Source organism: Petaurus breviceps, unplaced genomic scaffold (assembly GCF_028583685.1).
Source record: "Petaurus breviceps papuanus isolate PSGF00001 unplaced genomic scaffold, PetGlider_PUasm1.0 79, whole genome shotgun sequence".
NCBI lineage: Eukaryota > Metazoa > Chordata > Mammalia > Diprotodontia > Petauridae > Petaurus > Petaurus breviceps.
Window position 1 is genome coordinate 16,324,732 of NW_027186523.1, and position 23,324 is coordinate 16,348,055.

General features: G+C 39.1%; 2 protein-coding genes across 4 annotated transcripts in view; one reads left to right on the forward strand and one right to left on the reverse strand.

The window, feature by feature from the left end:
• The window catches only part of SEPHS1 (selenophosphate synthetase 1), a 46,089-nt gene extending 22,860 nt beyond the window's left edge, over positions 1 to 23,229 (reverse strand). Inside the window, exons 1-5 of one of the 3 annotated variants that reach the window (XM_069106422.1) lie at positions 22,894 to 23,229; positions 19,459 to 19,726; positions 10,877 to 10,980; positions 6,044 to 6,151; positions 3,127 to 3,281 (exon numbers count right to left, since the gene is read on the reverse strand). In XM_069106422.1, the coding sequence (XP_068962523.1) occupies positions 3,127 to 3,281; positions 6,044 to 6,151; positions 10,877 to 10,980; positions 19,459 to 19,651 (560 nt within the window). In that variant the 5' untranslated portion in view covers positions 19,652 to 19,726; positions 22,894 to 23,229. Of the gene's footprint in view, positions 1 to 3,126; positions 3,282 to 6,043; positions 6,152 to 10,876; positions 10,981 to 19,458; positions 19,727 to 21,826; positions 22,079 to 22,893 lie in introns of those variants that run through there. The other 2 variants (XM_069106420.1, XM_069106421.1) reach the window with 2 other exon arrangements.
• The window catches only part of PRPF18 (pre-mRNA processing factor 18), a 533,171-nt gene that overhangs the window by 41,611 nt on the left and 468,236 nt on the right, over positions 1 to 23,324 (forward strand). The gene's annotated exons all lie outside the window — the stretch shown is intronic.

The window sequence follows — 23,324 nt, forward strand, 5'->3', positions numbered from 1 at the left end:
AATAATACTACACATTTTAATATAAATATACACACACACACACACATGTATATATTTTCCCCCTAAAATTTTTATTTGCAACAATATTGAAGGCAAGAAAAGGCATTTTTTTTTAAATTAGGAGTTGATGATTCAGAAAATGATAGGCATATAAACAAAGGCCAATCATCCACTGAGAAAACAGGTACTTCCCATATGGCTAGGTTTACAAGAAGAAAATAAATTACTTAGTTCTGAGCCTCTAGTGGCACAACACAAAAGGCTATTTTTTCATTAATAAATGTAAAAAATGACTGCCTGTCCACTAGATATTCAAATTAATTCAGATTTAGGGTTAGGGAGAGAAGAATAGGCAGTTTTCTTTAAAATTTTTTATTAAATCAATTCGATGTATTCCCTCAATCCTGATATATCTGTGCAGCTGTTCAAAATCCAGGGCAAATGCACTGGAGAATTTTACTGATACTATATGACTGTGAATTATAGAACACTATAAACTAAGATTTAGCTAATTCAAAGGTCAATGAAAATATGCATGGTGTGTGTAAGCAGTAGTAACATGTTAACAGTGCCAACCTGCATTTGAGAAGTAACATCAAAGACTGGATCAAGAACATGCATGACCAGGAGAGAAGGTGGGCCAGTCATGCATTAAGAATGATGGGAATTGGATGGCTAGGTGGTGCAGTAAGGGCACCGGCCCCGGAATCAGGAGGACCTGAGTTCGCTTCCGGCCTCAGACACTTAACACACCCACACACAAAAATACTAGCTGTGTAACCTTGGACAAGTTACTTAACCCCAATTGCCCTCCAAAAAGCAAAAAAAAAGAATGATGGGAATTGAGAATTGTCCTGAGTAGTCTATTAAATTCCCCCAAGATACTTAAAAAATAAAAGGAAGACTTCTAATGAATGGATAAATCCTCGTGAAAGATTTATGGGGAATTATGGACAGGAATCATATAAGATGAAAAAGAATAGATTGTCCCTAACATTCATAGGCAGCCTCAACTCATTATGAATTTTAATGCCTTAAAAAATACTGCATACCAGAGGCATCAGATTCATGGCCTACACTGCTTGAGACAGATTAAAATATTATTGGGAAATGTAATAAAATAAATGAAAGTACCATACTCTGATACTCTCCTTTGTAGTAGCCATCAGGTTTCTCTCTACTCCAGTTCATCCTCCACTCAAAGTCATATTTCTAAAGCACAGATCTATGTCACTATGTCACCCTCTTACTGCTATTCAACAAACTCCAGTGGCTCCCTGTCACCATCAGGATCAAACATAAACTCTTCTCTTTGGCTTTTAAAGCCCTTCAAAATCTGGCCCCTTTCTGCCCTTTCCACAGTCTTAGCACACCTTCCTCCCCTCTGATTCAGAGATACTGGCCTCCTTGTTGCTCCACACACAAAACATTCCACCTCTTGACTCCATGAATTTTTTACTGTCTCCCAAGCCTGGGATTCTCAAGTTCTTCTTGTCTGCCTTCTGGAGTCTTTCAGGTCCCAGCTAAAATCCCATCTTTTTAAAGAAGTCTTTCCTGGAACCATCCGCCCCACCCTTAATGCTAATGCCTTCATTACAGTTTATTCTGTACTTATTGTTTGTACATAGTTGTTTTTATGTTGTTTTCTCCAATAGATTATGAGTTACTTGACAGCAAGGGCTTTTATTTTGGCCTTTTAAAATATTCCCAGCACTCATAGAGTGCCTGCCACTGTACTAGTAGTCAATTAATAGTCAATAGTCACAGTACTAGTAGTCAATTAATAAATAGTAGTCAAAAATTAATTTGACTTGATTTGTTCTCTATTATTCCTAATGGTCATCAGAAGAGTTGGCCATGAGAACTGCTATGGCAAAATACCTTCTGGCCATTCCTATTTGATAACGTATCCTAAAATCAAATAAACATTCTGGTCTACAACATTTGCCTATTCAGGTATACTTTTTTTAAAGTTACAAAAGCAAAGTCTTCCGAGATGCTCATTTTAAACACAAATATAGACTGTGAAAAGCATAAAAATAATTGACATAAAAACAAAGATAAATCCTGTATTAGGAAAGGTACCAAACAATAGTACTAAGAAGAGTTTCTATTCCTTCTGGAAAAGGGGCAAAGTAGCTCATGTTAACAAAGAATAATAAATATGCCAAGTGAGATTTGACACTAGAAGCCAATTCTTGATTATACCTCAGGACTTAAGAGAAATGCAAATTAAAACAACTCTGAGGTACCACATCACACACACAACACACCTAACATTACAAAACAGTAAAGTTACAAATGTTGGAGTACACGTGGGAAAACTGGAACATTAATGTATTGTGGGTAGAGTTATGAATTGATCCAACCATTCTAGAGAGCAATTTGGAACTATGCCAAAGGGCTATAAAATTGTGCATACCTTTTGAGCCAGCAACACCACTTCTAGGTCTGTATCCCAAAGAGATCATAAAAATGGGAAAAGGACCCACATGTACAAAAATATTTATAGCAGTTCTTTCTGTGGTGGCCAAGAATTGAAAACTGAGGGGATATCTACCAATTAGGTAATGGATGAACAACTTGTAGTATATGAATATAATGGAATACTATTATTCCATTAGAAATTATGAGCAGACAGATTTCAGAAAAACCTGGAAAGACTTGCATGAACTGATGCTTAGTGAAGTGAGAACCAGGAAAACATTGTACACAGTAACAGCAACACTATGCAATGACCAACTTTGATAGACTTAGCTCTTCTCAGCAATGCAATGATCTAAGACAATCCCAAAAGACTCATGATGGAAAATGCCATCCACATGCAGAGAAAGAATTATGGAGTCTGAATGCCGATCAAAGCATACTATTTTTCCTTTTTTTTTTTCTTTCTTGCAGTTTTTCCCTTTGATTCTAATTCTTTACAACATGACTAATGTAGAAATATGTTTAATTACATGTATAGACTATAATCAGACTGCACACCGTCTTGGGGAGGGGCAAGGAGGAGAGGGAGAAAATTTAAAACTCAAAATCTTGCAAAGGTGAATGTTGAAAACTCAAGATAAATAAATATTTTTAAGATTAAAAAAAAAAAGCTCAGGACTGCCAAAAAAGTTAACTTACATAATAAACTCATTGGGCTGACAGACTGTTGTAGCCACTCCACCCAAAACGATCCAGGGATTCAACACTGTTTGGCCACCAGTTACAGATGTTCCTGCTTCTTCTGCAGCATCTTTAAAACCCTGTATGATTAGAGGCATCACTTTGTCCCTTTCCTACAGATTAAAAGGAAAAAAATTAAAAGTGAGTAAACACAGGGACAAAGAGAAATCTAGTGACAACTTCATTTCCTGGAGAAGACAACCTACTGGTTCAGACTTTCAGGTACAAAAAAAGCACTTCCTTCAAATTCATAGAACAGGCAAAACACTTAACACAAGTCAAGAATTATTACTTTGTAACCACTCTGTTAAATGTTGGAAGATGTGCTGGGTAACAATTGGTAGCATAGTTATATAGATAAAGCTTTAACAGGGTTTTGTTGTTTTTTTAATTCATCCTAGCAACATCCCTCACAATAGCTGAAAAATATTTTGAAATGGAAACACCTGAGCTGATTGGGTGGTAGTTTTTGTGATTGCTATTGTTTTCCTATGGGGGGCAGGATGTATCCAGACCTATGATTTTCTTGGTGCTGGGAAATTCTGCTGTAGAAATGCTTCTACGAATGCAGAACAGCTCATCTGTAACAACCTCAGAGAGCTGGCAAAACACAAAAGAGTTTAAAGCAAAGCTTAAAATCACTCAAGGAGGATGTTGAAGAGAGGATTACTATTCAGTTACAGGTTAGACTAGATAAACCCCAAAGTCCCTTCTAACTCAAAGACTCTAATTACTTCATCCTGCAATAAGCCCCCCCCCCCCCCCCTAAAAATAATAATCTGTCACTGACTTTGGCTGCTGTTGTGGAAGTAGGTGTCAAAAAAAATTAAGAAGTGAAAAAAACCACCTACTCACATAAGACTAAATGGTTCTATGTAGACCATCTTTATTTTGATCGTGGTTCCTTATATCTATGTATTTTCTTTCTTATGAGGGGAAAAAAGTGCCAATCCTCAAGTATGCTTGAATTCTGCTAAAGCACAGAGTATCCCAATAGCTGTAGTCTTTAAGACTGTTCCTTAAGAAACTCTGGTACCCGATAATACTGAAACCACTGCTTTTAATACAAAGAGCAATCCAAGACTGTTCTTATATGCTGACTGCAAAACCCGGGATGACATAAGAGTCCAGGACTAGGAGATAAGAAACCTGGGTTCTAATTCCAGCTCTAAAGTTAGCTAGGTTAGTGATGCCTGGACATGAACCAGTACCTCCAAGCTTCAATGTCTTATCTATAAGAGGAGGAGGCTTGACTAGCCCTAAGACTTTACACAAGATCTAGAGGAGACCAGCACTGAACTAAAAGGAATCTAAAGCTATTAATTAACCATGTCATCTTGGGCAAGTCACTTTGTCCCTTCATACTTAATTTCCTCATCTGCAGAACGGAGGTAAAACAGAGTTGCCCTACTTACCTCACAGGGCTGATGTAAGGGTAAAATTAGGTAAGAGGTGTGATTGTTAGCTTTGTGGCCTTAGGCTAGTCACTGCACTTCCCCTGGGCCTCAGTTTCCTCATCTGTAAAATGATCAGGTTGGACTAGATGAGCTCTAAGGTCCCTTCCAGCTCCAATATTCTATGATTTTATATGCTTTGGCAAAGTAACTATAACACATAATAATCCATGCAAAAATACTAATGCAGCAACTACTAAAGGTATTAAGTGGGATATACAGGGATGAATAAGATGTGGCCCCTGCCTTGTCTAGTAAGAGAAAAAAGACATAAACATTAAAAACCATGATAAAAAAAAATGTGAGAGGTGCTATAATAAAAGTACAAAGTGCTATGAGAGTTCATAAGAAGAGAGGTAACTTCTAGCTAGGCAGTAGGGAAAAGCTTCGTGGAGGAGACAGCATTTAAATTCAGCATGATGTGTACAGGCAGAGATCATTTATCATGAGGAAAGAATAGTTAAGTAACAAAGTTTAAAGTAAGGAGCAAGTTGAATCCATACTATGAAAATCCTTGAAAGCTGGGTTAAGGAATTTGGAGTTAGACAGAGTTAATATTACTATTATTCTCCACAATTTATCAATTTCTTTAGGCAATGTATAGATTTAAAGCCTGAGCCTTTACAATATCAGGACCAAGTTATTCCTAGGATTTTTAACAATTCATCTTTCCCATGTTATAAAAGGTCTGGATTTTCCTAGACTATTTTAACTCAAAATACACACAATGCTGAGCTAGGAGGAACCTTTGAGATCATCTAGTTCAGCCTGACTGTTCACATATGAAGACAATCAAGGCATCTGAAGATTAAGAGATGTGCCCAAGGTGACATGGTTAATAAGTAGCAGGGCTGGGGGCTCAAGCCAAAGGTTCACTATCTCAAAAGTATTTCTCAATATTACCTGACATATAGGAGGAAAAAATGTATGTGTTAGTCAATCAACAGAAAAGGAAGGACATTCCTTTTGCATGGGCCCCTAGTCCATAACCCCTCTTACCCGAAAGGGACAGGAAGAAATCATCACCTACATAGCTCCAACCCTTTGTGGTAGCCTGGTCCCCACATTCCCTGGACAGAAAAAGGCTGGGACAAGTGAGCAGGCCTCTCGTTTTAATTTACAGATAAGCTCAAGAAATGAAATGGAAAAGCATTTATTAAACACTAACTTATGTGCAAGGCCCTGGGTTCAGTGATGGGGATACAAGCAAGCCAGACTGATCTTACTTTCTAAAAAGTAATACAATGTACAGAGGAAAGCAGAGAAGCTGCACAGCAATGAAATCTAAGAATGTTAGAGGGGGAAGGGATCACAGTCCTCATCTAGTTCAATCCCTTCACTCTTAAAAGAGAAAATTCAGATGCACAGAGGTTCAGGCTTAAAGTGACAAGAGCTAGTTGAGCAGTTAACAGAAAACTTACCCTGTCTGTCATTTTATTACTAATTCCAAGGAGCATCAACATGTTGTCACATTCTGTGACACCCATGGCATAAAGGTCACTTAGAACATTGGCGCAGGCTATCCGGCCCTTGGGGGAAAAAAAAAAGAAAAAGTAAGCAGATTATCTAGAACAATGTTTTCAGCACAGCACAAATGTACAAATCAGAGAACACTTTACAGCAGTATCACTCAAAGACGGGGCTTCCTGGAGGTGGGGGCAGGAACAGGGGCCTTCTGGGTTTTTTATTACTCTAAATTACCATTTTTTTCTCTCTCCATCATCATAGGGCTGCTCTGCCATTCATACTTTTCTCAGTTCCTCATTATTATTTCCATCCCATTCTATCCCTTCTACTTCTTCCTCCTCTTCTATGTAAAGCACAGAAATGATGCTACCATCACTCTACCATCAAGATGGAGAACAAGATGAAAATACTGTAATTTCGGGGGCCTGGGGGAGGGAGAAAAAGGCCAACAGAAAAAGGATAATATGAGGAGGAAGATGGGATAAAAACTTTTTTACTATACATGTCCCCAAACAAACTTAAAAACAACCCCTTACCTTACCAAAACCATTGTTTATCCTAGTCAGGTAATGAATAATGCTGACATCATTTATTTTCATTATATATTATACCACCTAGGTAGAGAAATGAGCTGTTGGGCTGGTAAATTTGGAAGCTTTAAAGAAAAAACTTTTTAAAAACTTAAAATACCAAAAAATTAGCATTTTCATATATAGCAGAACAGAGGGCTATATGCAAAATACTGAATTTCCATTTCACATCGCTTACTTTTAAAAAAATATATAATAAATTCTAAATGTTCCTTTCAAAACCCTTCTGCTTATTTGTGCTTCCTTCTTTTCTTTTTATACATTAAAATAAATGTTTCAATACTCTTTTTTGCATCATTATTGCTATCTTTCCTTTTCAATTAAAAACCAAGAGAAAAAAACAAAACACCCTTCTAACAAAAAACACTAGTCAAGTCAAATGAATACAAATGGCCAGATCCAAAAATATTTTTCTATCCACCCTGTGAATCCATAACCTTCTGGTCAGGAGGTGGATAAACATGTTTCATCATAAGGTCTCTGGAGACATGGTTGGTCAGTGCTTCGATTTGAGTTCTTATGTCTTTCAAAGTTTTTTTTTCCTTTTCAGTGTTGTTGCCCTTGCTATAATTTCTCCTCCTGGTTCTTCTCCCTTCATTCTGAATGTCTTTATACTACCCAGGATTCTCTGAAATAATTTATTTTACTATTTCTTACAGTTCAGTAATAGCCCATTATGCTCATGTACCATAATTTATTCAGTTACTCCCCAAATGAGGATGGACAGTCCCTTAGCCTCTAGTTCTTTTCTCCTTTTAATCCATTTAGGGGCTTTTTCTTCAAGGTTGTTTTTGTGATCAAAGGACAAGGAGCTATCTAGAAAACTTAAGAAGCAAGGAAACTTTTAAAAATTACATTGAAACAAAAGATTCTTTTCTGATGATAAAACAAGAAGAGCAATCAATTAATCTACAAGTTATCAGGAAATGATTCTTTAAAAGCCATAGAACAATTTATACAATGACTACAATAATGGAAGGGAAAGACTTCATAACTCAGATCAATGGGATGCCAACCATGATATCAGAGAACTGATGGTGAATGTCTGATGTCTGTCTCCCGCCTTTCAGTGAAGGCCAGGGGTACATAAGGAGGCAGACTTATTAAGATAAGATATAGGAAAAATATAACACTTATAGAAGTACCTTTAGAAAAAAAAATTATTATAGGTGCTTGTTTTTTCACTTTGAATTTTTACCATGCTATTCCCTAGGCTTCAATGCATCAAGCTGAGAAGGAAGTTTTTCTTTTGACAGCAGGACAGTAAAACGTTAAAGTGTTTGCTTGTTGTTCAGTTGTATCTGACTCTATGTGACTCTATGTGATTTCTTTAAAGAGATAGTGGAGTGGTTTGCCATTTCCTTCTCTAGTGTGTCCCCATTTTACAGATGAGCAATTGAGACAGCATTAAGTGACCTGCCCGGGGTCACATAGCTATTAAGTGTCTAAGGCTACATTTGAACTCAGATCTTCCTGACTCTGGGCCTGGTACTTTTGCCACTGTACCACCTTAGCTGCCCTGTGCTTGCTTAGTATATCAATAGTTTAAATTTTTCTTATATATTTCTGTTAAGGCATCACCTATAACAAAATATTCCTAACAGTGCAAAATCAGTGCACAAGACTGCAAGTTTGCCTATACTCTAGGGGCTAACTCCTTTGACACCAACTGAGGACATGACTATGTTCTTCCTATAGTTCTCTTGACTATGGCTGGAATTGTAGTGAAAGGAGGGATTCAAATCCCAGATCTGTGCACATTCCCCAGTACTCAAACCTGACATTTGAAGAACAGCATCTCTGGGTACTGGGTGTTTCTTCCTAATAAACTTAAAGGTCCTCAGAGGGCTTTTTATTCCTATCACAGTGCTGACACACAGCAGGTACCTAATAAAAGTTTTCTGAAATGAGCTTCTAGAAAAAGAGAGCTGCAGTCACAGAAGCAGAAAGACCACTCTTCTCCTCAAACCCCATTCAAAAACTATTTTGCCAAAGAAAGGAATAGACTGGACATTTTGGTAGATGATGGGCTTTTCCTGACCTTTGCTTCTCCTCCGGTAGAAGCAGATCGCTGAGAGAGCTGCTGCAGAGGGTGAGAGATCCCTGCTGGCCCTACTTCCTGATGTCCCTAAATGGTCCTGATGCCCTTGAGAAATGAGCCTGTGGAGGAGGTGAAGCAGAGGGAGGGCTTCACAACATATAGCACCTTGCCTGCCTCTCTGTCTGTCTGCCTCCCCCCACCCCATCCCCGCCCCCCGCCCCACACACACACACATTGACTCTGCTCCAACCAATTCTTTATTAGCTGAGTCACTGAAAGTTGGCCTGTGGTCAGCAGTAATACTCCCAACCAATAAGAGTAACGCTTCTCCCTAAAGGTTCAAGAATACACAACTATATGTGCTTCTTAAATTTCAAGTGATAGCTAGAGGATAGAGAAATGACAAAAAAAATCTGAAATGATTTCTGAGTCTATTTTTGATGAGATATGCAGGACCTCCACTTGTTAGAAAACATTCAAGACTGGTTTTACTAAATGTGACAGTAACATTAATATCTTAAAAGAAAACTTCTAGCCTGATTTCTTGTGCTACCAAACAAATGGAATCAACTGGAGAAAGGCTAAACAAACTGTGGCTCAAGAATTTAAAGGAATATTACTGAGCAGTAAGAAATGATGAATATGGAAATGAATACGGAGATTTCAGAGTAGTGTAGAACCTATGGAAACTGATGTAAAATGAAGCAAGCAGAACTAGGAAACAATGACTACAATGTAAATGGAAAGATCATCCTCAAAGAAGAAAAAAAGCAAATGTCTAAATTCCTTCTCTTCTTTGCAGAGTGGTGGGGTGTAGAGGTAAGGGCCTATAGGGGTAAACCACTAGATATAACTTCCTTTCCTCTCACTTGCTTTTAAACATGCTCTAATCTGGCTTTTGATCTCATCATTCAAATGAAATATAGATAAGAGATATACAGATAGATACCTTTATCTATCTATAGATCTCTCATTCACTCTCTTTCTCATTCTTTGTCTCTCTCCCCTTCCTCCCTCCCTCTCCCTTCTTTCCATTCATACAGCTGACACTCTCACCTCCCAAATATATAACCTTCTTGATGGTCTCCCTGCCACAAGTCTCTTGCCACTCCAACCCATCTTCTAGTAATCTGTCAAAGTGATTTTCTTAAAGTTCAGGTCTGATCATGTTACCTCCCTTCCCTGCCCCCTCCCCGCCCCCAATCAATAAACTCCAGTGACTTCCTAACACTCCCAGAACCAAATATAAAATGCTGTCAACATTTAAAGCTTTTTATAACTTGGCACCTTTCTACCCCTCCAGTCTTCTTATATTTGACTCCTCCCCACACATTCCATAATACAGCTTTACTAATCTTCTTGCTGTTCCTCAAACATGACAATTAATCTCCTGATTTCAAGTATTTTCTCTGGCTGTCCCTCATGTCCGGAATGCTATCTTCACCTTTGCTTCCTGGCTTCCTTCAAGACTTATTTCAAGTTCTACCTTCTAAAGTAGGTTGTTTCTAATCTCTTAACTCCTATAATCTTCCCCTCTGAAGTTGTCTTCTATCTTATATGTATATATGTATATCCTAAGGGAAGGGCCCATGTTTTCACTTATTTACATCCTCAGTGCTTAGCACATTGCAATAACTTAACAAATCCCCAATGACTTAATAAATATTTGTTGATGGACTGACTCAGTTGATGTATTGGTTAGTTTGCTGAACTGGTATTTTCTCTCCTCTCTTTCTCTGATTACAGTGGTCTGGATATATTAGGAAATTGGAATGATGTCTAAACAAAAGAAAGCAATAAAAATTGGGGACTTAAACCTAAAGTAAAAGTGTGCTAATGTTTATTAGGGTATAGTCAGGGTAACAGAGAGATGGAAAGAAAACCACACAAATATTTGTCATTCATTGAAATAGTTAAAAATGAATGAGTGTGTATGCACAAAAAGATACATAAAAGACTATGAGAGTTCCCCAATTTTTACCTATCAAGTCTGCTTATCTTCATGTAACTTATTGTTTATGTTGTCAAATGTGAACAGTGGACACAATAAATTCCCGTGGTATAAAGTGTATGTGGGTGTTTTGGGTACAGCATAATTTGGACGTTTTTAAAAAATAAATCTGACTGAAATACAGAAACTTGTGGGCCAGACTCACCATCATGTAAGGATCATCCACAATAGGATAAATGTAATCTGTGGTCTGAACCAAGGAAAGACCACCATGTCTCAAAGGAATAACACAAGTGTCCATTCCAATGCCTGTAAAGAACAGAATTATCATCAACAGACCCCTCATTAAAAAAAGCAGCCACTATCTCTTACAATTAGGTTCTGAATCAGATGGAACTTGTTTAATACTATACAGTGCCAAGAAAGCAATATGGTTCTTATCAAAAGGCATAACTGAAATAAATGTGAAACACAACCAGTTTAAGTAATATAAGAACCAAAAGAGCATAAAAAAACCAAATGTCCATAAACCATTACATTTTTTTACCATTATTAATGTAACAGTCTAAGTGAAAACTTAAGTTTAATGAAAATTCTTTACATAAAACACTTGTGAATAACACAATTATTTTTGTATAGTACTAATTTATGTGACTCTTACAATGGTTATGATGTTTTCAATAAGATTTTCTTTAACAATCACCTGATACCAGCCAATGGGATTAAGGTTACTTAGTCTGCAACTGTAAATTTTTATACAGCATCCTATTTTCTGATCAACAAGTTTGCAAAAGTATTTTACATAAAAAAGCTTTTTCTTTTGGTCAGAAATATTACAAAACCAAAATGAGTCTGTAATTCCTAAAGAACCACATATACATTTAGAAACAACAACTGTTACAATCATTTTGAAAACCACCTGGAAGCATTCAGTGGCATTTCTATTCATCTTGAAATGAATAGAAATGATTTTTAAAAAATAAAACTCCCTTTCTAATAAATGAAACCTTCATTAATTCAGAGTCCAAAACCAGTTATATGACTTTACATTGACATTCTCTATGATAAAGGCTTTGATATGCAAATTAAGTATAAACAATCTCAAAGGAAAATACTTAAACTTCTTAATAATAATAATAACACATACATACATACATAGTGCTTTAGAATTCATAAATTATGTGAAGTTGTTGAAGTATCATTTCTCCCATCTTACGGGTGCAGAGAGGTAAGACTTCTACTATCATAGAGCAGTCACAGAGGTATTAAGTGTTGGAACTAGAATTGAAACCCAGATCTCTCAGCCCCCAAGTTCAGTGCCTTCTTTATACCCATGCATTTCTAAGTAACAGATGACAGTCAGAAAGCACTTTAAATCAATCAATAAAGATGTATTTATGAAGCACCTATGGTGTGCCAGGCACTAAAGGTACAAATACAAAGAGTGAAACTTTGACCCCTATTCTCAATGAGCTAATATTCTAATGGCGTAGATAACAAGTATACAAATACACACACAGCATAAACACAAATGTAACACAGACATACATTTGTTATTGTTGTTCAGTCATTTTGGTCCCTCCTGACTCTGGGATCACATTTGGGATTTTCTTGGCAAAGATACTGCAGTGGTTTGCCATTTAATTTTCCAGCTCTTTTGGCAGATGAGAAAACTGAGGCAAAGAGGGTTAAGTGATCTGCCCAGGGTCATACAAACAATAAGTGTCTGAACTTAGGCCTTCCTAACTGTAGGTCCAGCACTTTATCCATTAAGCCACCTAGTTCCCTCCCCCCCAAGTAATTAGTTATCCCTTCTACATCTAGACTCTCCCTGTCACGGGTTCCATATATTGTGGGTTGGCCTAGGAAATTAAAGGGAAAATCTGGGGGATTTTACAGAAGCCACAGATGACACATCAAGGCCAGCAGACAACACAGAGCCTATGACCAAATACTTTACGCAAGTTTTACTGTAAACACCCCATAAAATAAAAAAAATCAAACTTCTTATTTGGTACAAAGGGAAGGCCAAAAAAATTTCACAAAGATTTTCCAGATTGTTGGGTGTCTCTTACCCCTAACCCCTAAAATGTAGAAGGGATAACTGTAATTTCAAAGTAATTAAATATAAGTTACTATGGGAAAGGGCATTAGCAGTTTTGAGGAGGGGAATAAGGAAAGACTTCAGGCAAAAAGCTGGTGCCTGAAATGCATCTTCAAGTAAGAGTGGGTCTCTATGAGGTGGAGGTAGGGAAGGACTGCATCCCAGGCATGAGAGACATCTGTTGCAAAGACATGGAGAATGGAAGATGGAGAGTGCCCAGGACAAGTGAGGAACAGAGAGAGTCAGTTTGGCAGATTCTCAGAGTTTGAAAGATAACTTGGAGCCAGACAGTGTAGGGCTTTAAAAGCTAAATGAGGAGTTTATATCTTAAGGTCTACAGCTTTAAAGTATAAAAACTGATTTACAAAAAATCTCATTTGATCCTCATAAAAACTCTGAGAGAACAGATACTATAGGTATTTTTATCCTTACTTTACAGATGAGGATATTGAAGTTGGTCACAAAGCTATTGACTATCGGGGGCTTGAAAGCCAACTGTTCTAAACATTTAGAGGTACATATTAACATACAGCTGATATCATCAACTCTAAATAATTCTTACATATTCATGAGGTGATATGATTCTAGTGAAAACAGCATTGGATTTGGAGTCCAAAAGTGTGACAGCTAACTCTAGCCCATTTACCAGCAAGATAATTGTGGGCAATTTTTCTGAACTTTATTTTCTTTCCTCATCTGTAAAATGGGGATATCTACCTGCCAGCCAAAGGAACATTCTTGTCACATGCATCAAATGCTATGTATGTGTGGTTTTTATTGTTAAATCAAGTTTGGATGGCCATTATAGGTATTTTTAAGTTAATATAACTACATTTCTTTTTTCTTTTAATTAAACTCTTTTACAAATTCTAACTGGCTTTTTTTCTACTTAATTCTGGGTAAGAAGGGTTGTAATAAGCGGCGGCCAGGTGGCTCAGCGAGTAAGAGTACCGGCTCCAGTGTTGGGACGACCTGGAGATCGAATCCTGGGCTCAGACACTCAGCACCACACCCAGAAATAACTGGCCCTGTAACCTTGAGCAAGACACTCAGCACCACACCCAGAAATAACTGGCCGTGTAACCTTGAGCAAGTTACTTAACCCCGATTGCTTAAAAAAAAAAAAAAGGTTGTAATACATATTTTTAATGGGATAGTTCTTAGCATAAGCACATGCACATTCTAGTTCCTACATCCTTCTATGTAATATTTAAAAAATGCAGTCAAACAAATAAAGACACACAAAGTTACAATGAGATTTAAAAGAAAACATCAATTTTAAAAAACCTTCTAGGGGTGGCTAGGTGGTACAGTGAGAAAAGCACTGCCTCAGAGTCAGGAGGACCTGAGTTCAGTTCTGGCCTCAGACACTTAACACCCACACAAAAATACTAGCTGTGTAACCTTGGGCAAGTTACTTAACCCCTATTGCCCTCCAAAAGCAAAAAAAAACCCAAAAAACCCTTCCAGAAATAGGACTCCAAACTATCCAAACTAAACAAAGATAAATTAATCCTGAATCAAATATGTAAAATCTTCCCACACTATAATTTATATTTAAAATACAGGACTTGAGAAGGTCAAAGAGATAAATAAACAGGCCATCTATAATAACTTAAAAGTCTGCACAAAAATGATAATTTTATTCATCTATCTGAATCAGTATTTGGATAATGCCATAAATAACTAAACCTTTTACATACATAATATATATACACATATACACACATGATTTATATGCATATATAATGTAAAATATATATGTATATTTTAAAAATATAAATTAATCCTAACACTAGTTCCTTATGCAGATAATTTTTCACTTCTTTTTCCATCACTGCAAATTCAAAACAGAAACAAGTCCAGCAAGGACCATACATCCCAGGGAAACAGTATTTCTTATTCAGCAAAGCAGAAAAGTTAGGGCATGACTCAGTGGTATTTTGTTTCAGAAATAGTAGGGTTACTAGCTCCATGGACTAGATCATTTCGCTAGTAATCAGTTTTTTATTGTATTCAGACAAAGATGCTTGCAATAATTCAAAGAATCAATCAGATAGCATGCTCTCAGAATTTCATAAGAAACTTTATCTTCAAGGAAAAAAGTGGCATATTGGCCAGAGCACTGACCAGGAAATCAGAAAGACCTGGGTTTGAATCTTGCCTCTGACATTTGCCTCTTTAGGTCTTAGTTTCTTATCTATAAAATGGAGATAACATCTATTGAGATCTATGACTTTACATATATATAGATATATCTATGATCTATAGTTATGCAAACTTATCTTAGCAAATGTTTCCAGTCTGTCAGTGTAAATTTCAAAAGGATAGGAGTCATATCTTCTGAATAATATCTACAGTTCTTAATTCATTTGAATGCTCCCTAATTGAACAGACATTTCAGAGATAAATTCCTATCTGCTTTAAGAAAGTAAAATGTACTTTTTTTCCCCTCTTGAATTTTCACTTCATAAACTCATAATCTTAAGAGTAAAAAAAATCTCAAAGGTCCAACTCCTATTCAAAACATGAGATCCCCCTTAATATATTCCTAACAAGGGGTCATCTGAATCTACTTGAAAACTTCCAAAGGCCAGGAACTCACTATCTGAGGCAGTCCAAGAAATTCTGAAACCATTCCAATAATTTAGTCTCAATGTTCTCAGGCGTCATATGAGGATAATAATACCCAGTGTGAGGAAGCATGTCCAAGTGTCTAGAAAGCTGACCTAAGACTCAGAAAGACCCAGTTCAAATCCACTTCAGCCAAATACTGGATGTATAAAGCTGTGCAAGTATCTACTCAATGCCCCAGGCAACTGTCTAAAACCATAAATGTCAGTATTGGTAGAAGTTCCTCATTCAAAGCTCCCTACACTGATTGTTCAGGTAAAAATAAAAGGTTCAAAAAGAAAGCAAAACAAAAATCTCTAGTACCCTAGCTTCTGGTGTCATCAGGATAACATTGCTTAATTTTCCTTGATATTAAGCCCAACTGCCTTTCAGCAACTTCAACCTATCAGTTCTAGTTCTCCCTGCAGGGGCCAAACAGAAGTTTAAGAGCTCTTCCAGAAGAAAGTTCTTCAAATACTTGAAGATAGATAATATACCTATTCCTCTGTCCCCCCGCCTTTGGTAGATTAAACTTCCTCATTTCCTTCAATTCAGCTTTGGATAGAACTGTAGGTGAAAGCCTACAGAAAGAGCTATTAAAGAATAACTGCTGAATTTATTAGTTTTCAAGTATAAATCAAAGAACTTTATACATGATTTATATATAAACATATTATCTGATTTATACTTTTATTTTATAGCTTTAATTTGTTCATAATGTATTTAGATAAACTGCCCAAGCTCCAGAAGCTTCCTTAGTCTCATATTTTTAAGGTTTTTATAATATAGGAATATCTTTTAGCATTTTATTATATGTAATTTATTATAAAGTATATTAAGAATTCCAGGTATTCTGACAAGGAAGAAAAAGTAACAAGCAGCTTATGTTGTTTGCATTAACTCTTTTAGATCTGTACTTCTTTAAACCATAAGGCACCTATCCATTAAGTTTATCTGCCTACCTCTGCTCTAAAACACCTAAAACAAGAATCTCAAAGGGAGAAGTGTACCTCAGATTTCATTCATTTGTTTTTAAACCCAACCACTTCATAAATTATTTTCAAAAATAGGTTTCAAAAACTATGAAGTACAGCATGTCATGGACCCACTCACCCAATTAAAAGGGAGTCACATTACATTTACACTGCTAACTCTGAATCTTAATCTCAAAACTCTTTATAAAGGCATATAATAAATTATCAACCTTCACTAATATCATCATATTTTACATATGGAGAGCTTATGACAAGTTACTGGCTAGGTGCACTTGATGAATTAGCATGACAGAACAAAATAATATTTGGATGTCATGATACCCAGCCCTTTCCTCTAAATCCTAACTGCAATGTACAGCGTGGTATAGGAAAACTTTCATTCTCCAGAACCTTCTAGATAACTGAAGATTTATCTAGTTGCTTACCTACATATTATTTTAACTAATTTCAATGCTAACTTCTATAAAATGTACAGCACTTTTCAGTCTTCTTAAATTAGCAGAGTAAAGGATATATAATTGTACCTCTTATTGATGAATGTCACCATCAAGAACATCGGTTATGGAGTCACTGTGAGCACTGGACTTGTAATCAAGACCTGGCTCTCCCATTTAAAGCCCTGTGACCACTGACAAGTAATTTTACTCTATAAAGCATTAGTTTCCTCTGTAAAGCCAGAATAACACTTGAACTATTTACCTCATTCAGTTGTGAACTAAAGTTGTGAAACTTTATAAAAGCTAAAGTGATACATAAACGTATTAACTATTATTTCTGAGTTACAATTACTACTACCCTACAGTGACACTATCAGAATCTACTAAGGTGAATGAGGCTATTTGCTGCTATGTTAAACTGCTTCAGACAGCTAGCTTTCTTTCGAATGCTTTGAATAGGTCATAGATTTAGAGGTCAAAGAACTCTTAGAGGCCTAATTTTTCTGAACCTCCCTCAGAATCAGGCTGTTAAATTCTCAATTCTTTTAACTGGTAGTGAACTGCATGTGAAGAGTCAAGAGGTTCTAAAGTAAAGAAAGGGCCAAGGGAAAGGAGAAAGGGAACAAGCACTTATATGGCACTTACAACCTCCTATGAAGAAAATGAATGAGATTTAGGCCATGGGTTTTGATGCAATTACTCTCCCAGCATGAAGCAGTTTCAGAAGCCAAGATCTTCGCCCCTTAGTCAAAAAGATTTTGGGTCCCATCTGTTTAAGGGGGGGAATGATGAAGTGCTTGTGTGCTTATGCTTGGACCCCAATTCCAAGATCACATTTCTCCCTAGCTTCAAAACACTATCCCTGACAGTTTTCTCCCCAGCCCAAGGACACTATGCCTAGCAATAACTCATGAGTGGGCCCCAGTAAGACAAACTACCTTTCCCTACAATTACTCATGAGTGGGCCCAGTAAAACAAACTATCTTTCCCCATCACAAGAACAAGCTGACCTCTGAAGAAAATTCTCTTGTAAAAACGGGACTATTTTGTAACCACAGAATTATCATGTATTGATTCCCAAAGTTATTGTATACAATCCAGAGGTCAAACTATAGTCATCAACTCTCAAAGCTATCTTGCTACAGACATAAAAGACCACAAATACACCCCTTAGAAACCCCTTCCCCTGGTTTCCAGTACTGAATGACTCCTGTGACCAAGGTTGTAAGCTATCACCTAATTAACATATCTGTCAGATAATCCACTACTTTTCCTATATAAGCTTTAGCTTATAACACTCCTGTTAAGTGGCAAGTTCCTTAAGGAGCTCTGCCCACCATACTGGCATTACAATAAACCTTTGCCACCTTGACTTAAAGAATGCTTGAGTCCGTGAATTCATTCCAGATGACCCTTTCCTGTACTTCAGTCCTTGAGGGATCCCTGAACCCCTTAAACTGAATCAACATCATCTAGTAATCACTCTTTATATTTAACTAAGTGGTTTATTTCCTCTATCTACTTGATAGACTTAGTCTTCATTTTTCCATACACATCTCTTCTAAACTCAAGAAATAACTTAAGTATTACTTTAACTTGAAGTACCCTGTATGCACTGAGTCAAATAACTATACTAAAGATATTATAACAAAACAAAACAAAAAACACCCCCCAAAGGAAAAAAAACCCATAATACTAGACAAAATATATAACATACCAAGTAAGTTCATACTGGAACAACATGCTATAGAAATTCTCAGGAAACAGATTGACTCCCAGAGTTCAAGATGACCATTTGCTTGTACTGTGTATTTATCAGTCTAGTAAAGCACAACCTCCATTAACCAGAACTCAAGCCCAGAAAGAAATTCTTTCCATGGTTTTTAGAAAAGAGAGACAAGTCACAAGACAACTAGTGTTTTAGTATTTAGTATGCCAGGAATTTAGTAATGGAAACACAAAATATTCTGAGGTGCTATACTAGGATCAATACAGAGAACTGGGCTGCCTCAAAGAATGCCTTACATCATAATATCCACTGATGTTCAGAATAGCTTCTCCTGTTCCTTCCCTGACTTCCTCCCAACTGTAGGACCCTCAAAGAAATATTATCTGTAAAACAATAAATTTACTGAGGCAGGAAGGTAAATTCATGCATTTTGTAGGGTTTGAGTTAGATGGCCTCTGAGGTCCTTTTTAACACTGACATTCTATGGCTCTCAGCAACAAGGCTAAGGTGAGGAAAAAAGGGGGGGGTAAATTGGTTTTTAGTTAAACAGGAAATTTAAATGCCTAAATCCATACTAAGAATTCTTATTTAATGGAAGGTCAGAGAGTCAGAGAATGATGAACTCACCTTAAAATAGTGAGAGTACACAGTCACACACTATTATCTCCAAAACTATTAGATTATACCCTTGGTGTCATTGGAGACTTTTTTCTAGCATTGAACAAGTTATAACTGTTTGACGTGGTTTATTGTGACTCCCTATTTGGATCATTTTTGTCTGGATAAAACAAATGACAAGGGAATATAGTAAAGGTGCTAGAATTAGGACAGAAAAAAAATGCTAGCTATAGTTGGATTTGTCCATAGATGTGCTATTGAAGTATCAAGATAAAGACATAGTTTGCATACCTAGCCTTGGCATAACTGCTCCCAAAAACTGTTCATCTTCCTGGAAGTGATTCTCTTGTAAGGATTCCAGCAACTTCTGTAGGACATCTTGTGGTACCTTGCAGCCTGTGCCCTTCAGTTCAGTGAATCGGGTTAGCCGGAAACTCTTGTCCAATTCGTAACTTTCTGGGTTAAAGGATTCCCGAACAGACATGGCTCTTAGGCACACTCACTCACAGTTTAGTCTTTTCCCCCCTCCTCTAGTCTGTTGGTTTCTTGCCTGGTCCACCTATATGCAAGTCACAAAATGCAACATTAGTATATCATGTAACACTTTTCAAGTAAAGAGACTGCAAAATAGAAAAAGAAAAGTAACTGCCCCCCCCCAGGGCAATCCATAAAAGACTTCCATTTCAAGTGATTTAAAGCCAGTGAATAATTGTCTTATATATCACTATTCTTTATATGACTGCTTTATGAACCAGAACAATAAAGGGACATCTCTAAAAGTTATTTAGATTGGGGAGGGTAGGAAGGGAAGGTTGCACACATGCACTCATGCTCTCTCTCTAGCAATCTATATAAAGCTCTTAGAGTTCATCTAAAGGAGAATACATAATGCCCTAAAACATTATTACGTTATAGGGTCAAGACAGAGAAAACATGATATAAAAAGAACTGAAGACTATGTCAGGCTTATTTCATGTAACTCCTTTCCTGAAAAAGAGGTCCCAAAGATCCTAAAAGCATGTAACATTAGAAATTTAAAAAATAACACTCTCAGACACTTCAGCTGGCAATTGGCATGCACTATATTTTAAAAGTTTAAAGTTCTTGGCAAAAAATAAATGTTTTGTGGCAAATCTTTTGACAAGGCTACAAATGCTCATTGAGAGGTACAAGGCCTGTTAGAAAATCCATGGAAGAGATATTAATGCAAATTTATTTGATGAAATTCTCTGTAACGCCAAATCTAATTTTAGAAGAGAACGTTTTTACTCTGAGTCAGAGGTATACAACATAATCCAAAACTAATAGGAGGTCCCAATGAAGTGTACAACTTTCAAATGGCAGTGCCTGTTTTACAGAGGACAATATAGTTGTACTACTACAGATTTTCTGATTTTTAAAAAATGAAATCTCCATTTCCTAGAGAGCAAATATGCTATCCAACAACAGGTTTTTGATGCATCACTGACAAAGCACCATAGGTACTCTCTAGCAGTGTTTCACTACAAGCTTACAATTAAATCAAACTAATCACCAGCACTTAATGTGCTTTCCAATGCCATAGGCTACTCCCAACTGGCCTTTCTAGATAACAAAATTCAGCTCTTGGGTTTAACAAACCTTCAGACTGATTTAAAAATAAATTTAATAGGGTGTGGTATTACACAGGCAACTTAAGTTTTGGAGTCACTTTCCCCTACAAAACTTCGGATTAAGAACACAATTTCCATTTACAGCAAGTGTTTTTCCTCCCCTGGTAGGCATACTTACTGAAAACACATCTTATAAAGCTTAAGCATGGGCAGTAACCCAAGCCTTAGTTACCAACCCCCCCCCCCCCCCCAAACAATCTCTACCCCCACCCCACCAAGAAACCCAAACCAAAAACCAAACGTGTCTGGGATGAGCGATGATTCCAGTTTCAAACTTATGGTTGTATCACAAGGCCTATACCATTGGGTAAAAAAACAACCTGTCAGAAAATATATGGGGTAGCATTCTACCTTATAGCAAAAATCAGAGGCTTATTTGTTGTGTGTTTGTTTTTTAAAATTGTTCGGTGATTTATAGGAAATTGTTAATGAGGGCTTTGACTCAAGAGTTAAAAAACAAGAACCTCTCCATAGAAAAAAGCACAGCAAAAGCCTACGGAAAAATCGACATATTCCTCACATCTTCTAACCGCACTGGAGAGGGAAACCGGGAAGAAACCGGCTTTGACGGCTGGTATATTTTTACCAGCATTTACATGTCACCTCCCTTGATTTAAGGGGAAAAAGTTAAGAACGTAAGGGCACGAGTATCTCGAAGCTCCGGAGTTGTCCCGTGGAAACTTGAACGAGAACAAGAAAAGCAATTCTGGAGGGGGAAAACAGGAAATTCCTATTTTTTAGCCCGCGATAGGAAAAGACCGGGAATAGTCCGGGAAAGGGGCAACCAAGGAGGAGGTGGAGGGGAAAGTCAATTTGTTTAACAAGAGGCTACACCTCCTCTTGCTTCTCCCGCCCCCAGATGTTTACGATACTTTAAAACAATGACCTGAATAAGTAGAGACGATTTAACCCCTTCCTCCTCAGGCCCGCTAAGTGTTTTTAAAAGTACCAGGTGGGAGGGGGAGGGAGGACGGCGCGCCGAGCCCGCGGCCGCTGCCTCGACCTACCTTCCCGCGAGCTCCGGGAAATAAACAATGGAGCAGGCAGCACCACGCGGGGGCGAGGTGGCGGAGGACCGGCTGTCCATGCGGCTGCAGGGACGCGACTCGGGGACACCTTAAATGCCAAGCCGCTGCCTTTAAAGGCAAATCAGGCCTCAGCCACGGCCGGCGCTCTTTGTGCGGCCGACGGGGGCGGGGGGAGCCGGCGCTTTCCACCGGGACATCCTCCCCCTCCCCCCCGCCCCGCGGCGGGAACACCCCTGCGCGCGCCCCCGGCCCCGACCACCGCCGCCGCCAATGGGGAAGGAGCGCGCGCCAGGGGCGACCCGCGGGCCCCCTCCCCCCCATCGCTTGGTTTTGGTGTGGGGGGAGAGGGGGTGCAAAGGGCCGTTTTTTGGAGGGGGAAACCAGGTAACGAGAGCAAGTGTCACGCGAGGGACGGAGTTAACCCTTTGTGGGCGTCCAGAAGGGACGGAGAGGAAATGCTTGGGTGAGAGTGAGCGTGTGGTGGAGAAGCAGTGTTTGGGGGGGTAAGGGGGACGTGGTGGAACGGGAGACACCCGGGAGCCGCGCGCGCCGCGCTCCCCGGGACGCCCGAGCAGGATTCCCTAAGCGGCGCGCGCACGCGGGCGCGCGGGGGCCCGTGAGCCGCAGCGGCCAAACAAAAATGTCGGCGGGTGAAAAAATTAACCCGTGCGCTGCCACCCCTGCCGCCGCCGCCGCCGCCGCCACCCCCCCCCCCCCCAACACACCCCTCCCCTCCCTTGTTCCCTCCCTCGCTCGCTCCCTCCCTCCTTCCTTCCCCAGCTCAGAGCGGCTGCTGGTGGCGGCAGCGGCGGAGGCGGCAGCTACGGAGCGGGCGGTGCTTCTTTTTTAAAGCGGCCCCAACCACCCCACACTCCGGCCCCCCACGCCAAGCTGGGCTCTAGCGGGCCAGTGGTGCACGTCTCCCTGCCGGTCGGGGGCCCGACGGAGCGGGGGATTTGCAAAGGGCGCTACGGGGCTTATTGATGAATATTCCCCTTTAAGCCAGGCGTGTCTCTCCCCCCCCTCCCCCCCAGTCAGGCTCTTACCGGTTCGCTTTTCGCCCTCCTCCTCCTCCTGAAAACGGGACTCCCGGCCGTTCCCACAATGCACCGGGCGCAGCCGGGGCTCCCTTAAGCGTCGCCTGAATAAAAATGCCGCTCCAGGCTGCTGGGAGGCCGTGGAGGAGGGGATGGGGGGTGGGGGTGAACCCCAGACCCGCACCTGGGCGCCTTGCCGGATCCTCGGCTTTTCACTCCCTGGGTCCCCGGCTCAGAAACCGGGCTGCCAAAGGCATGCTGAGCACAAGGTGTGAGGGTCCTTTAAGGGCTGGCTACCTCCCTTTAAGGGGCGGTAGGGGCAGGAGACCTCGGAGCTGTTCGGTGGCGTGCGTGCGGCGCGGGGAAAGGGGGGGGGGGGGAATGCCTAACCCTGAGCCATGCAATGATTGGTCTCGGGGGAGCGGGAGGAGGATTGGGGG